This window comes from Balaenoptera physalus (genome assembly GCF_965194825.1).
Source record: "Balaenoptera physalus genome assembly, chromosome: 10".
Lineage (NCBI taxonomy): Eukaryota > Metazoa > Chordata > Mammalia > Artiodactyla > Balaenopteridae > Balaenoptera > Balaenoptera physalus.
Genome location: NC_138889.1, coordinates 111,273,682 through 111,289,420, shown reverse-complemented (window position 1 = coordinate 111,289,420; position 15,739 = coordinate 111,273,682). Strand labels below are relative to the sequence as shown.

Sequence of the window (15,739 nt, the reverse complement as noted above, 5' to 3'; positions counted from 1 at the left end):
GTCTTCCTTTATTTAGCATCACATCCTCAAATTTCATCCATGTTGTCACCTGTGCCAGAATCTCCTCCCTTTTTAAGGCTGAATAACATTCCATTGTGTGGATGGACCACATTTTGGATATCCGTTCATCCATCAGTGGAGACTTGGGTCGTTTCCATCTTTTGAGAACAATGCTGCTGTGCACGTGGGTGTGCAAATATCTGTTTGAGACCATGCTTTCACTTCTTTGGGGTACCTACCCAGAAGTAGAACTGCCAGAATTACCTGAGTCTTTTAAGCACTAATGCTGCCCCCCGGGCCTTTTCACGTCTCCAGGCCCGTCTAGAATCAGGAGCTCCGATGTGACTGCTCGGGGCTCAGCGTTTGTTATGAACAGATGGGCCAAGGGTCTGGAGTGTGCCCTGCTCTGTCTCAGGCCGTGACCCTCCCTCTCTGTCTCTGCCCCCCTCTCACCTGCAGTCCGGCTTTCCTGCCAGGCGCCAACAAGGATGTGCTGTCGGCCTTCGAGTACCCGGGGCCCAAGCGGAAGCTGTACAGCGCGGTCCCCGGGAGGCTGTTCGTTGTCGTCAAGCCATACCAGCCCCAGGTCGACGGCGAGATCCCCCTTCACCGTGGCGACAGGGTCAAAGGTCAGTGTCCATTCTGCTTCCAGGGCGGGGTCAGGCTGGGGCCCCTCAGCCTCAGTTTATCCCCGTTGGGGTGTCGGCGTCTGGGGCATTGCTTCCGCGGGGCCCCCTGTGGAAAATACGGAGCCCTGGGAGGGCAGAATGGGGATTAGAGTGACGCTCATGGCCGCAGTGACTCTGATGTCCATTAGGAAGGGTAGCACGTGAATATCTGGGACGGGAGTCCACTGCAGAAAAAAGCAGGGGAGGGGCAGGCGAGGGTGTCGACGGGCAGCTCTTTTCCATCTGGAAAACCTCCCAGGGCCTCAGGAGGAGGTGGGAGGTGGTGCTGGGATGGGGCCGAGCACAGGTCGGACTCAGACGCATCTCGGGGCTCAGGAAGGGGCCTCCAGGTGGATGGTTCAGCCTAGGGGCCTGCGACATTCCAAGGAAGGAGATCCACCGGGTTAGAGGGAAGGAGGTCCAAAGCAGAATCCTGGGAAATGTGGGTGAAAAGCCTTGAGGGCCGCCATGCATGCCAGGAGTTAGACCAGGGGCAGTGCCAGCGATGGGAGCCAGCGATGGTTTCTTAGCAGGAAGATGAGGTGTGTGAGGCCCCTAGGGAAGATGCGTTTAGCGCAGGCACGTGCAGGAGGTTGGCAGTGGCTGTAGAGGAGCCCTGTGGTGCTGGAGGCCACACGAGGAGGGTAGAGAAGTGACAGGTGCGGGCTGCAGGCCACATGGGGGCAGCTGAGTTCACCGGGCGGAGCAGGAAAGGGCACACCATGCCTGGCCCTGTCGCTGCAGGGCAGCTTTCGGAAGATGCGTAGCAGGGGCAAGAAAGTATGCCCCTTAGGGGTCAGTCAGTCAGGTTCAAATCCATCTGGCCCTGAGCTGGTAAGGACCTGCTTCTTCCTCCGTACCGTGCAGTAATCTGGCCAACATCACCTGGGTTTTCCAAGTTTCCGAGGACGGCTGGAGACCCATTCTCTCTTTCAACTCCTTCTGGAAGTCCAGCTGCATGTAAACTTGACCATCCGGTGGCACCAGCATGTCCCAGGGGCTCTGTTTATTTTATTCCCATCATTTTTTTTTTAACCTTAGGTCCTTTCTATTGGTCTATTTTCAGGTTCACTTGCTCTTTCCTTTGAAATGTCCCCTTCACTGTTAAGTCCATCTTGTGACTTTTTTAATTTCAGAAATGACGCATTTAAATTCTAGGGTTTCCACGTGTATTTCTTTATAGTTCCTATTTGCCAAGACTTCCTTTTGCTCTGTTGAGATTTTCCCTCTTTGGATGCGCATGCTGTTTTACAACATCGTGGGTGGGTGTCATCGTCCCTCTAAAATCCCCGTCTGTTGTCCCACCATGAGGGTCATTTTGGGGTCAGGCTCACGTGGTTTTCTCTTCTCTGGAGGATGGGCCCCATCCTCTTGGGTCTTTGCGTGTCCGGTAATCTTCTGTTGCGTTCTGGACATCAGGGTGTTGAGTCGTGAAGATTATGGCTTCAGTTCATGCTTTCTTTTTGGAGGGTTGCCTGGGTGACAGCTCAGGCCCTGACTTGAGCGGAGCTGCTCTGCATCTTTTCAGAGAGGTGGGGGCCCTGAGTTGGCCACCCCTCCCTGGCTGTTTCCCTTGTGAGGACACCCCGACTCTCTTCAGGGTGCCTGGTTTCCTGGCTCCATCCTTCTGGTTCTTTAGGCCACTCAGAACACAGGTTTTTCCTCATGTGCCCCTCCCCTGCCAGCCCTGCCGTGGGGACCATACTTAGTCCAGGCTACAAGCCGTGGAGAAGGGGCTTCTCTATCCAGCTCTGCTCCCCTCTCCCCCCGGGCAAGCATGCATCCCACCAGGCCCGTCTACTTCTGTCCACGTTCTGTACCTTTTTGCATCATATTCAGGGTGTATAGCTGCCTTCTTGGATGGGGTTCAGTGGGGTCTTTGAGCATCATACCCATGAGTCCCTGATTGTCCCTATGTAGTTTAACAGTATTTTTGTTAACTTTTAAATTATAAACATTCAAATTATAAATGTAAGCACTCACATGACCTGCAATTTGGAATTTTAATACCAAATACCAAAGAGCACCGGGTCTCGCTGCCCAGCCCAGCTCTGAAATCTGCTGAGCCCACACCCCTGGGCTTTTGTCCCCCGTGTGTCCATCCATCCACCTTGCTGTCACTCCCAGGCCCGTGTGGGGCTTCAGGCTGGGCTGGGAAGGGCCTGGGGAGCCTTCCCGGTGACCCAGTGACCAGTCACTTCATATCTGGGGACCGCGTGTCCTTGTCCACACATCAGAGATGATAACAGAGGAGATACAGGTGGAGACTTGTTAGCAGCTGCTGTTTACCAGGCACCCTGCTTGGGGACGTCACATGTTTTTCCTTGTAAACCTCATAGCAACTGTGGGCTGAAGGTGTTAGATCCCATTGTGTGAGTCAGCACGGGCCGCTGTAACAAGGCTCCCCAGACTGGGCAGTTTAAACCTCGGGATTCACTGTCTCCAGTCCTGGAGGCTGGAATCTGAGACCCAGGTGTGGGCAGGGCCGGTTCCTCCCGAGGCCTCTCTCCCTGGCGTGTAGACGGCCGTCTTCTCCCTGTGTCCTCACACAGTCGTCCCTGTGTGTGTGTCTGTGTCCTGATCTCCTCTTCTTATAAGGACACCAGTCCTGTGGGATTAGGACTCACTCTAGTGACCTCATTTTACCTTAATCACCTCTTTAAAGACCCCCATCTCCAAACACAGCCACACTCTGAGGTTCTGGGGGTTAGGACTGCCACATAGGGGTTTGGCGGGGGGACACCATCCAGCGCACACAGGGGCTCAGTTCAGGTCGTGGCGAGGAGGAACTCCATGGCTGCCTCCGTGTCCTGACTGTGCTGTGAGCCTGGGCAGCCTGTCCTTACATGGTCTCTGGGCTGCTGAAGAACTGGGCGCTGCCCGGATGGAATTTGGACCCCATTTTGACTTTTAAAGACCCCATCTGCAAGCACAGTCACAATCTCAGCTGCTGGGGGTCAGGACTCCAACAGAGGAATATCGGGGACAGGATCTAGCCCATAAAAGACCCCTGTCTGAGTCACCTGGTAACTTGGGGCAGGGCTCCCACAGCTGCCTACCTGGGGATGGGGGTTCCGGTCTAGTTTGTCTGGACTTCGAGCCCAGCCCCCTTTGTCTCTCTGAGTCGCTCACCCCTGCAGTCGGCTTGGTGCCGGCGTCACTTGGCTGTGCCCAAGTGTGTGGCCTTGACATTGCCTGGAGAGACGAGAGGCAGACGCACGGTCCCCACCACGAGTTTCTACGTGGACCCTTGGTGGTCAGCCAGGCCGCTCCAGTAGCTGGACAGCGCCTGGGCGGGTCCCTGTCCCCCGCTTGCCATCCAGGGCAGCGCTCCGAGACGACCCTCTCACATCTGGGTTCCGCTGGGCCGCCGTGGTGTACATCCCGGTCAGCTGGGCTGCACTGAGTGTAAGGGGCCAGCATTGATTTTTGGAGAAAATGGGTCAAGCGATTACGATCGTACTGGTCCTCAAGGAGGTTGCCTGTCTGTTCCCTTTAGGCCATTTCTTCAAATTATTAGGCAAAGACTTCTAAAGCTGACATACTCTGTGCTGTTGACCTTCAAAACTCATGGGTCCAGGTGTCCTTTATCTGGCCTTTGAGATTGAGATGAGGGATGGAAGGAGGCATTTCTGTGGCCAGGATCTCTTCTCCGCAGTTCTGGTGCCTGGGGGTCCTGAGTAATTTACAAAAGGTTAAGATGTGCAGAGATTATACTAACCTCCCACTGCACAGATACACTCTGAGGGAGCCAGGGCTTTGGGGTGGAGGTGTGCCCCCAGCCCAGCATCACAGGCCTAAGAGACAGAGACCCTCCCCTACCTCACCCCTGCGAGCCTGACCCTTACAACCAAAATATTTGTCCAAGCAGTGCCTGGGCAGCACTTGGGACCTCGTGTCTTTGGGTTTGCATTGCTCACCCACGCTCGGCATCGGTCCAGTTTAAAAATGAATACGCTTCATCCCCCGCAGTGGGCGTCCGTGAGGCCCTCTGTGCACCCAGCACTGAGCCGAAGAAGGGGGAAACCCAGAGCCCTCAGCCCTGCAGGCGGGGCAGCTGTGTCTGTCCCACGACCCTTGACTTGGCGTTTTCACTGTGCAGTGGCCCCCTGCTGCTTTTGGCACCGACATAATCCGCAGGTTCTTCATTAATAAGCCAGTCAGAAGCCCGGGACTGCCCGTGGGGCACTGGCCAGCCTGCCCTTGCACTTCAAGTCCGGGTAGTATCTTGTAGCTGCCAGGAAGGCTGCTTCCCTGTCTCCTGCTGTGAATTCTCTTTTCTCAAACTAATTTCAAAGATCCTGTGGGCCTGGACTCTTGGCCTCTCCTCCCCCAGCTCCAGAGGGGCCGACACGACCTCATGGTTGCTTCTCTTCATCAGGGTGGCCTGTCCCCCGACTTTGACACCTGAAATAACTGATGGTGGGGACTCGGAGGTCCCACTCTCCCGTCTCAGCTGGGACCCGACAGACGGGACACAGTGGCCACATGCCGAGCGCTGTGAGATACGAGGACGCCAGGACGCCCGGCGCTTGCATCCTCTCCCCCAGGCCTAACGGGCAGAGGGGACCTGGGGGCTCAGAGGCTCTGCAGTGCCCCCTCCGAGGGACACTTTGCCAGGCGGCTGAAGGAGGCTTGGTCAGCCAGCAAATGGACCAGAGCCGCCGGCCCCTCCCCCCTGCATCCGCACCCCACACCCTCCAAGCCCCGCCCACTAACCCCTCCCCCTTTCCCTGTCTCTAGTTCTGAGCATCGGCGAAGCGGGCTTCTGGGAAGGCAGCGCCCGCGGCCACATCGGATGGTTCCCAGCTGAGTGTGTGGAGGAGGTCCAGTGCAAGCCCAGGGACAGCCCAGCAGGTAAGGCGGACCCCACCCTCGTCCGTCCACCTCTGTCCGGCCTGGGGTCGGCGTCGTTGCTGACATAGAGCGCGCGGCAGGTACGGGCAGGTGTGCGGTTACCGAGCAAGGCTGAGTTTCGGACCGAGGGCTTCTCTGATCCTCCGAGCGGTGGACGCCATCCCACTGGGCTTTGTCCAAACCAGAAATCGGTTGCAGGGCAGCCTGGAAGCTTTGAGTTAAAATGTTGGTCTGTGCATGTGCCAGGAAACTTGGAGCGTGCGTTCTAGCCGTCGGAAAAGGGCTTTGGGGGGAGAGTAAGTGCTTGACACTGCTTTATCGATCTCTCACGCCGACATCATAAACAGGCAGCTTCGCGTTTCCCCGCCGGCCCCTGCCGTGCCCTCCCTGAGGACTCGAGGTTTGCTGTCTCAGTGAAAACTGCTCGAAACAGGCCTGAGGCATATCACTGCAGCACCTCGCCGAACTCCCAGACACAGCCCCTGCTGACGCTCGGCCTGAAAGCGATTGCCACAAGATTGGATTGATTGAAATGGTAGGAGGAAACCACTTACATAAAACGGTATTGAGAAACCAGTAGGAGAGGTGGAGACACACAAAGCACTAGGTTCTTCTAAGAGCCTGGTCTACGCATGCCCTGCTGGCTTCTGGTAGAATCGCAGACTCATGGTGCATCTGTCAGAAGTGGCCACGTTCGCTTTGTGGCCAGTGGCTTTGCTGCATCCTTGGGCAGTCTCGTCATGGTGCCAGTTGGGCTGTGTTCCTTTCTGGAACCTCTAGGAACAGTTCATTCCTTTGCCTTTTCCAGGTTCTGGAGGTCACAGCATCCCTTGGCTGGGGGCCCCTCCTCTGTCCTCAAAGCCTGCAGTCATGGGCCAGGTCTCAGGCCGCATCTCTCTGACCCTCCCTTTTGCCTCCTCTTCCTCCAGTTTTTAGGTCTCATGTGATCAGATTGGCCCCACCTGGAGGACCCAGTTCAGGCTAAACTGATTAGAAAGCTTAATTCCCTCTTGCCTTGTAAGGTCATGTACTCACAGGCACGGGGGATTCGAACATGGGCATCTTTTGGGGGGGACCATCCTCTGTCTACTAAGGATGGTAAATATGAACACCGTAACTCTACTTATGTGCATTATTGGCCAGAGGAGGGAGGCACCGCTGTGACCTGGGGTGGAGTGGGGTGGAGGGAGAGAACAGTGCAAAGGAGGTGGGATTTGAGCTGGATTTTAGGGTCGGGGAGAGTCCAGAGTGGTTCCTATTGGGTTCTGTTTGCCTTGGGCTTTCTGAGATCGTGACTTAACATCGTCTTTTATAAAGGTATGGTTTACGTGTGGTAAAAAATGCACAGGTTATAGAAGAGTTCAGTGCATTTTGACAAACTCTACTCCTGTGTCTCCAACTGCAATTAAGAGGTGAAACCTGTCCGTCACCCCAGAAAGGTCTCTCAGGCCACTTTTCAGTCACCCACCTCCCAACAGGAGGCAACCACGGTTCTGATTTTGTTACCGAACCAAAGTTGGCTTCATTCACCCGACGTGCAGCCCAGCCAATCTACTAATACCAGGTTGTGGTGAAGGAAGAGGGCAGTGTTTATTGCACGTGTCTGATGTGAGGCCGGCAAGGAGAATGGGCAGCTTATGTTCAAAAGCCCCAAATGCCCTGAAGGCTCTCAGGGAAGGGTTTTGAAAGATAGCCTGAGGGAGAGAGTCATGGGGTATGTGATCGGCCGGTGCACAATTCGCTGATTGATTGGTGGTGAGGTAACAGGGTGATGTTTCAGGAATCTCAATCATCAACCTGCTGGTTCCATTCAGTCTGGGGTCTACGTGCTGGTGGTCAGCATGCAATTTACGTCCTCCACCTGGTGGGCATTTTAGTATCTGCAAAACAACTCAGGGACTCAGGATATAATCTACAGCCCCTGAGGAGGAACTAAAGCTCCTTGACTTTGTTTTACGGCTAAACTATTATTATTTTGTCTTGCTTGACTGTTTCCCTTTGGTGTTGTACTTCTCTGATTACATTTGCTCTTTGGAACTCGGGGAGGGCCTGGGAAGCTAAAGCTTTTCTACAAACGAGAGGCAAGCTACACGAGGGGTGGGGGAGGGGGGGTTCTGTCTCCAGGCAGTCCCCGCAGGGTCCTGCTCCGTTTCAGTTTGTCACCAGAGCTCAGTTCAGCCTGCTGTTGAATTTCAGAGCTGGAACCTACAGCACATACCCCTGAGCCCGGTGTCTTTCACGCAGCTGAATGCTATTGCCGGGCTGTAAATCAGTGCTCTGTAAATTTCTGTTGCCGAAGAAGAGTGTTCCGCGGTATGTTTATACCCCAGTATGTTTATTCATGCTCCTGGTGATGGATGGATTGCTTCTCAGTCTGGGCTCGTCACTTAAGCTGCTATGAACGTTATCGTGCGACTCTTTCTCCAGACGTGTTTTCCTTTCTCTTGGAGAAACACCGAGGGGCGGAGCTACTGGGTCACAAGGTAGGAGGGTGTTTAATTTTATAAGAAACTGCCAAACAGTTGTCCAAACTGCTGTGCCTTCTCGTACTCCCATCCCCCAGTGTGTGCGCGTTTCAGTGGCTCCACTTCTCAGCGACATTTGGTTAACACTGGTCTGTTTAATTTCAGCCATTCTTAATGGGTGTGGGGAATATCTTACTGCGGGTATAATTTGCACTTTTCTGATGACTACTGTTATTAAACACCTCTTCGTGTGCTTTCTTACCTTATGTATAGCTTCTCTTGAGAAGTATCGGTTCGAGTCTTTTGTCCATTTTTCACTGGGCTGTTTATCTTTCCATCATTGGCTTGTAGGACTCCTTTACAGAGTCTACTTATCAGTACTTGGTTAGATATATGTCGCACATATTTTTCCCAGCCTGTGACTTAGCCTTTTCATTTCTGTGTCTTTTAACAAGGTTTTTAAAATTTTTAAATGAAGTCCAATGTCTCCATTCTTTGCTTTCACAATTAGCACTTTTTATAGCGCCTGTTTTTTTAATGTTGAAAACTGTGTTGAATATACATAGAATCCAAAAGATGGCAGAAAATATTGTTTAAATGTTTCCATGCAGCAAGCTCCTTCGGAACATACAGAGTGGGCTGGTTTGAGCCCTTAGAAGCTTTCTCTTTTGTGTAGGACCACTTTTATAGATTGTAAAGTGAACATTTAGCTGGCAGATCTCACTCGTGTGCAGAAAATATTGTTTAAATGTTTCCATGCAGCAAGCTCCTTCCGTACAGAGTGGGCTGGTTTGAGCCCTTCGAAGCTTTCTCTTTTGTGTAGGACCACTTTTATAGATTGTAAAGTGAACATTTAGCTGGCAGATCTCACTCATGTGCAGAAAATATTTTTTAAATGTTTCCATGCAGCAAGCTCCTTCCATACAGAGTTGGCTGGTTTGAGCCCTTAGAAGCTTTCTCTTTTGTGTAGGACCACTTTTATAGATTGTAAAGTGAACATTTAGCTGGCAGATCTCACTCACGTGCACTAAATGACAGGTGAATGATTCCAGGAAGGACCAGCAGGATGGAGAAACCTGCTCGGGGCACTTTATGCCTGTGAGTGGGACCAGCTGATTTCTCGCCGCCTGATGACAAAGATCAGAGGCCAAGGGTAGCCAAGAGCAGACTGAAACGGTGGCCCCTGATCGTTGGCTGATTCGTTGATAATAAGCTCCACTCGGTTCCATGAAGAGCGTGGTGGTTATTTATTCAACAAGTGATGCACTTGCTCATTTAACCTTGGTTCTGATTTCTTAGGACCATGTGTGTTTCCAACAGGCATTCCTCCGTGGAAAGCCTCATCCGGCCTGTGGAATAAGCAGGGCAGGAAGTAAGCCCGGGATTTACACACAAGCACCCACATCTCAGCACCAGGCTGGGCCGTGAGCTGTTCTTTGAAACTTCTAACGCTCTGTGCTCCGTCCCAGCCCCACATCCGGGCAGCCTCCCCACGGAGTGCCCGGCGTGGGCTCCTGGAGTCCCACCACCACTGATTAATCCTGGTGCGCGTCCGCCCGGAGCGATGGGGACTCAGGGCCGGCCCAGGCTCCTTCTCAGTTCCGCTGCCTCCCAGCTGGCACAGGTGACTCAACAGCTCTGCATAGCCTTCCCTTCACCTGGGAAGGACGTGAAGGTGATGTGTGCACAGGGTCAGGCGGAAGCAGCATAGTTGCAGGATATTTTGTTTCTGTGCAGGAGAGACGGAGGTGAGTCCGATTTATAAAATCTCACCTCTTTGCGTGCATCAGCCCAGAGAATTGACAGCGAGGTGCCACGGGTGACGATGTTACTGTGTGTGCGTGGAGGGTGGCAATTTGGAGGGAACGGACAGTTAATTATGTACATGCCCCTCCCGCACACCCATCGCACGTTTATCATGGGTATCTACAGAGTTGGTGCCCCGATAACAGTGGTGCAGTACCAGCCGCCTCGATGCTCTCTGAGGGCATGTGGTACCCTGGACAGCAGGAGTGGGTCCTTATTATTCTTGCTTGTCCCACCTCCACCCAGCCCTGTGGGTCTTGGTCTAACAGCCCCTGCCCCCTGCGTTCCAGAGGCAGCCAAGGTGACCCCAGAGAGGACTGGCCAGCTCTGAGTTCCATTAGGCCACCCTCCTCCGCCAGAGCTGCGGGGAGGGGCGCAAAGCTGATAGGAAACAGCAATTCCATCTAGTCGCCCGTGGCATTGGTGAGATGCTCAGGTCTTCACACCAGTTCTGTGTCTACATGAAAGTTATCCCGGCCCACCCCACTGCCCCACTACTGCAAACACCTGCACAGTCTCGCTCACCTTAGGAGGGAGCTGGGGCCATGGTACAGACCTCTGCTCCAGGTCCTTCTCCACAGCGCGGTGGGATGCCCAGCCCATCGGGGGCCCCTCTGCTGACAGCGAGATCCCTGCTCTTTGAGCCCCACCCAGAATGCAAACAGTCCCTGAAGCTCAGACGGGTGTTTGAGCGTTTGTTTCCTCGCTCCCAGCGAACGGGAATCCAGCTCATCTTTGGTTTCAGTTGCCGTGACCTGATGGGAACGACGCCCAAGGCCACGGCTGGCCTTCATCTTCAGCACAGAGCGCCCCGTGTGACCCAGACCCAAGTGATCCCACCCCCAGAAGGTGTTGAGTGAAGCCCAGGGTCTCCTGCAACCCCCAAGCCAGGGGGGCTGCTCTGGGCCACCTTCTGGAGCCTCCCCCGCTGGACACCCCAAGGCCCACCAGAGACCTCCCTTTACCCCACCGCAGGGTTCACCCCAAAACTCTCAGTTGCCATCTTCAGGCCGCCTCAAGTTTGGGGGCGGGATGGTGAGCGGACATGGGGCCCAGCAGCCCCGGCCCAGGTCCTCCCAGGAGTCTGTCCTGGCACGGAAGCCCCCTCTGGCGGCAGCATGCCCTGAGGTCCTCCCTTCCAGCCCATCAGGCCCGCAGCCTGGGTCCAGCCCGGGGGCTCAAGGGCTACGCCGGGGTCTGGGCTGGGCTGGGCAGAGGTATCCTGCATGCCTGGAGGCTTTATTCTCTGGCCGGCTCACCTCTCAGGCTGGCCCCTGGGAACCCTGGGCTAGATCCAGGTCCAGCAGAGAGAAAGAGGGATTGGGAGAGAGGGAAATTGGGTCTCCCCTGCCTCCTCTGCAGGTGTCCCAGGACTGGCCCTGATTAGGTTGACTTGGGTCATGTGTAGAACCATTCTCTGCGGCTGGGGCATGGGTGTGCTCGTGTGACCTGCCGGACCTGGGCAGGGCTGCGGGAGGAGGGCAATGCCAAGGCCAGTCTGGTGCTTGACCAGCAAAGGAGGGGCGCTGGGCTTCCGCGGGCCACGACTGCAGCCTCCCCTTCAGCTGGGAGGCCAGAGCGTCTGGGCTCTTTGACTAGGGGCGGAGGCCACTGCCGTGACCCGCCTTCACCCTGGGAGACAAGGCAGGGGTGGGAGCTGTCACCGCACCTCTGGGCAGCTCTGGTTGGAGCCACGGGGCAGCGGCCAGCGCGGTCCCCACTATGAAACAGGCGTCCCATTAGTCAGGTGCGTGTGAACCGTCTGCAACATGTCACAGTGGGCACGATCGGTTCCAAAATGGAATGTTTTTGTTATCTTTAGAACATTTAAAAATACAGGCAAATGCCTCTATTAGCACAACTGTAATTTAAAATACTAATAAGAGACAAAAGAGCCGGCTTCCGAAGGAGTTATGCGCTGTTCCCTAACGGAACATAAAATAAATATGGGGACTCATTGTCCTGGCTGCTAATGATTGTGTTTTTGTTAAACAACCGTGGCAGAAGCATACAGCCTCCCCCCTTCTTTCTTTTACGCCATTTTATTAAAATACACTTGGAGCCTCGCCGCCTTGGTGTGTGTGCCGTTGTCTCCAAGCAGCTGCTCTGCGTTTTAAATACCAGTTTGCACGCTCGGGCTCGCCCCCAAAATAGGTATCTGCCAGGTCTGTCTGCTTCCGTCAGGAGGATTCAGTCCTTCACGTCACTCTGGGACCCAGGCCCTCTCCCCTCCCCGCAGCGGCGATGGCCTGCCCCTGGTTACCATGGCAACCTGCTGATGCTGGTACCAGCCCTGCCCTCCTTCCCCACGGCCCCTCCTGATGCTACAGGATGTGGTGTCTGCAGCTCTGTCCGTAGTCGCCTGGCACAGTGGTGGTCACTACGGGCCAGTGTTCTGGGGGGAGGGGGGGCGGGTGTCACGGAGATTCTCACGGGGGTGGGGGACACTCTTAACTCCCACACTGGGCCACCTGTGTGGATGGCAGTGGGCAGGAAAGGGCTGCCATGACAAAATACCACAGACCGGGGGCTTAAACAACAGATATTTATCTCCCAGAGTTCTGGAGGCTGGAATCTGAGATCCAGGTGTTGGCAGGGCTGGTTCCTCCTGAGGCCTCTCTCCTCGGCGTGTAGACAGCCGTCTTCTCCCCGTGTCCTAACGTGGCCTTTATGTGTGCTGACACATTCCTGGTGTCTCTCCCTCTTCTTGTAAGGACACCAGTTCTATTGGATGAGGGTCCACACTTATGACCTCATTTAACTCTAATCACCTCCCTAAAGACCGTATTTCCAAATACAGTCATAGTGGGGGTTAGGGCATCAACACACGAATCTGGGGATACAGTTCAGTCAGTGATGGTGGTGAAGAGTGGTAGCCATGTGCCGTGCTCTGCCCCACGTGGGACTTTGCAGACGCCTCGCCCCCCCGCTTCCTGTCACACAATCCCATCCCCAGTGGGGCCGTTCTTCTGTCTGAGTCGAGGGCAGTGACCGTGCTCTCTGTCCCGAGACTGTTCCCTGCCCAGGCTGCACGCTGACCCACCAGCATTTGGAAGCCTCGCAGGTCAGCCCCGGGGCTGTCCTCTGCTCTGGGGCAGATTTCATCAGTACACTTGGTGCAAGCCAAGGGGATGGAAGGAGAGGGCCTGTAAGTTAGTTTGTAAATACGGTTTGTAAGGTCAGTTGACCAAGGTGTATTGTCCTCTGTGAGGGCAAAGAACCAGGAGGATACAGCTGGTTCACACTGGTGTTCCCCATACTGGACATGGGGCCTGAAATGGAGCAGGTGCTGAGAAAGTACTTCTGGGATGGATGAGTGGATGGGTGAATGGACAGATGGGTGAAGGTTTGGGTGGATGGACGGATGGACAGATGGACGGATGGATGGATTGATGGAGAGATGAAGGGATGGGTGGTTGGATGAATGGGAGGTTGGGTGGACGGATGGATGGGTGGATGGTTGAATGGGTGGATGGATGGACGGACAGATGGATGGATGGATGGATTGATGGGAGAGATGGAGGGATGAGTGGATGGATGAATGGGTGGATGGATGGACAGACAGATGGATGGATGGGTGGATGGACAGATGGACGGACAGATAGGTAGATGGGTGGACCTTGCATGAGGGTGGTGTAAATACCCATTCTCCCTCTCATACACAGCTCCCCCCAATTCCAGTCGTGGAGCCTCTCCCACTTTAAACCTCCCCAGCTCTACTGGATGAGATCTCTTTAAAACCATTGAGTTTGCGGACAGCAGGGAAGGCAGTGGGCTACTATGATACCTAAGAAAAGACCAGCGTCGTTGACATCCCAGGCCAGGGTGTCTTCGGGTCTGGCTGCTGGAGATTGTTCAGGGAGCAGTCCCTTCAACTGACCCAGAGGCACAGTGGCCTCCATCTCTGCCTGTCCATCCCCTGCTGCAAATACAGGGAACTGGACCCCCACCCCACCCCGCAGAGCAGGCGGAGTGGCACTGGGGTCATGGCATCCTGCTTGAGCAGTCGACTGCCCCATCCCCCTTGTCCCTGTCATGAGTGACTTGGCCTCTTGGGGGCCCCAGAAGACGGGTGTTGTCATGCCCTGCAAGAGGTGGGATGAATGAGCTGCTCCCAGTATGTGCAGGTGGCCACTGACCTGCCATCTGTCATTCTAGTGAGGACAGACCCGCGGCCTCTCCCTGGGCACCTAGTTTAGGGATGGTTAACCAGGCCAGGAGCCCCCCTCTAGCTGGGACACAGACAGGACCCAAGGGCTACCCCCCAGAGTGAGCCGTGGCTCATTTTGGAGAACGAAAGCATCATATGGTGCTCTGTTATTGAGTTAAGATGTTGTTTTTGCCTCCTCTGAAATAGACGATAGGAAACAGATCCGGGGATAATGAATAAACATTGGCTTATGGGGGCTGCATGCTGGGAAAGATGAACTCTCACGTTGGCAGATTAAATGTAAGACATGCATATGTAAAGGAGATGTGTAAGGGCCAGCCTCCTGCTTCAACAAATCATACAGCCAAGGAAAGCATCTGGGAGGACGCTCTGAATGTCCCCTGTCCCCAGCCGGGCAGGGTCTGTGGGCTTGGGGACGCCAGGAGGAGGAGGAGCCCGGGTTCCTAGAGGACCTGGCACCGGGGAGCCAAAGAGACAGGGCAGGAAGTGGCAGCTTGGGCACCATCCACAGACGTAAATCGAGAGTTAGCACTCATATTCAGCAAATGCAGCTTCCAGAAGCTTCCAAGTGGTTAAACAAGGGAATTCCCTGGTGGTCCAGTGGTTAGGACTCCGCACTTCCACTGCAGGGGGCATGGGTTCGATCCCTGGTCGGGGAACGAGGATCCCACGTGCCACGTGGTGCAGCAAAAAAAAAAAAAAAGTGGTTAATCAAATCAGGTGTCAGATCAGTGCTGGACGTTCAAACCTTTTCTGCCTCATTTTACTTCCCTCTACGATCTGAAGGACTTCAGACATGGCACCCACCTTTCTATTTCCTTAAATTGAGATGAACTTCTCAAACCATGAGACTTACCCTTTTAAAGTGTAGAATTCAGTGGTTTTTAGTCTATTCTCAAGGTTGTGCAAACATCACCACTATCTAATTCCAGAACATTTTCATCACCCCACAAAGAAACCTGTCCCATTAGCAATCACTCCCCATCCCCCACTTCCCCCTTCCCCTAGCAGTCACTCATCTACTTCCTGTCTCCACGGATTTGCCCATCCTGGACGTTTCCTATAAATGGAAGGCTACTATATGCAGTCTTTGGTGACTGACTTGCTTTAGCGTAATGTTTTCAAGGTTCATCCATATTGCAGCAGGTGTCAGAATTTCATTTCTTTTTCAGGCTGGATAATATTTCCTTGTAAATGTAGACCACGTTTTGTTGATCCATTCATCAGTTGATGGACATTTGGGTTTCTGCTTTTTGGCTTTTGAATTAGTACTGCTGTGAACATTCGTGTAAAAGTTTCGGTTTGAACCCTTGTTTTCAGTTCTTTTTGGGCACACCTAGGAGTGGAATTGCTGGGTCACGTGGTAACGCTGTTTCACCTTTTGAGGAACTGCCAGACTGTTTTCCATTTTCCATTCCCTCCAGCGGTGTATGAGAGTTCTGATTTCTCCCTGTCCTTGCCAACACCTATTTCTGTTTTTTTTGGTTATAACCATGCTAGTGGGTGTGAGGTGGTATCTCACTGTGGTTTCGATCTGCACTTCCCTGATGACCAGTGATGTTGAGCATCTTTTTATGTGCTTATCGGCCGTTTGCATATAATCTTTGGAGAGGCATTCACTTTTTAAATTAACATGTTATCATACTCGTCGTGTCTGGTCCTGCAATGAATTTGGAAAACACAGAAAGGTATAAAGAAGAAAACAAAAATCACTCATAATCCTACCCCACATTGATAATCCCCACCGTAAATTTTGGTCCTTCTTTGAGTAA

At 53.8% G+C, this 15,739-nt stretch overlaps 1 protein-coding gene across 1 annotated transcript in view; it reads left to right on the top strand.

Moving 5' to 3' along the window:
• SHANK2 (SH3 and multiple ankyrin repeat domains 2) overlaps window positions 1-15,739 on the top strand; it is a 559,042-nt gene that overhangs the window by 286,020 nt on the left and 257,283 nt on the right. The window contains exons 13-14 of the mRNA XM_082476803.1: window positions 460-629; window positions 5,412-5,525. Of these exons, the coding sequence (XP_082332929.1) occupies window positions 460-629; window positions 5,412-5,525 (284 nt within the window). The remainder of the gene's footprint in view (window positions 1-459; window positions 630-5,411; window positions 5,526-15,739) is intronic.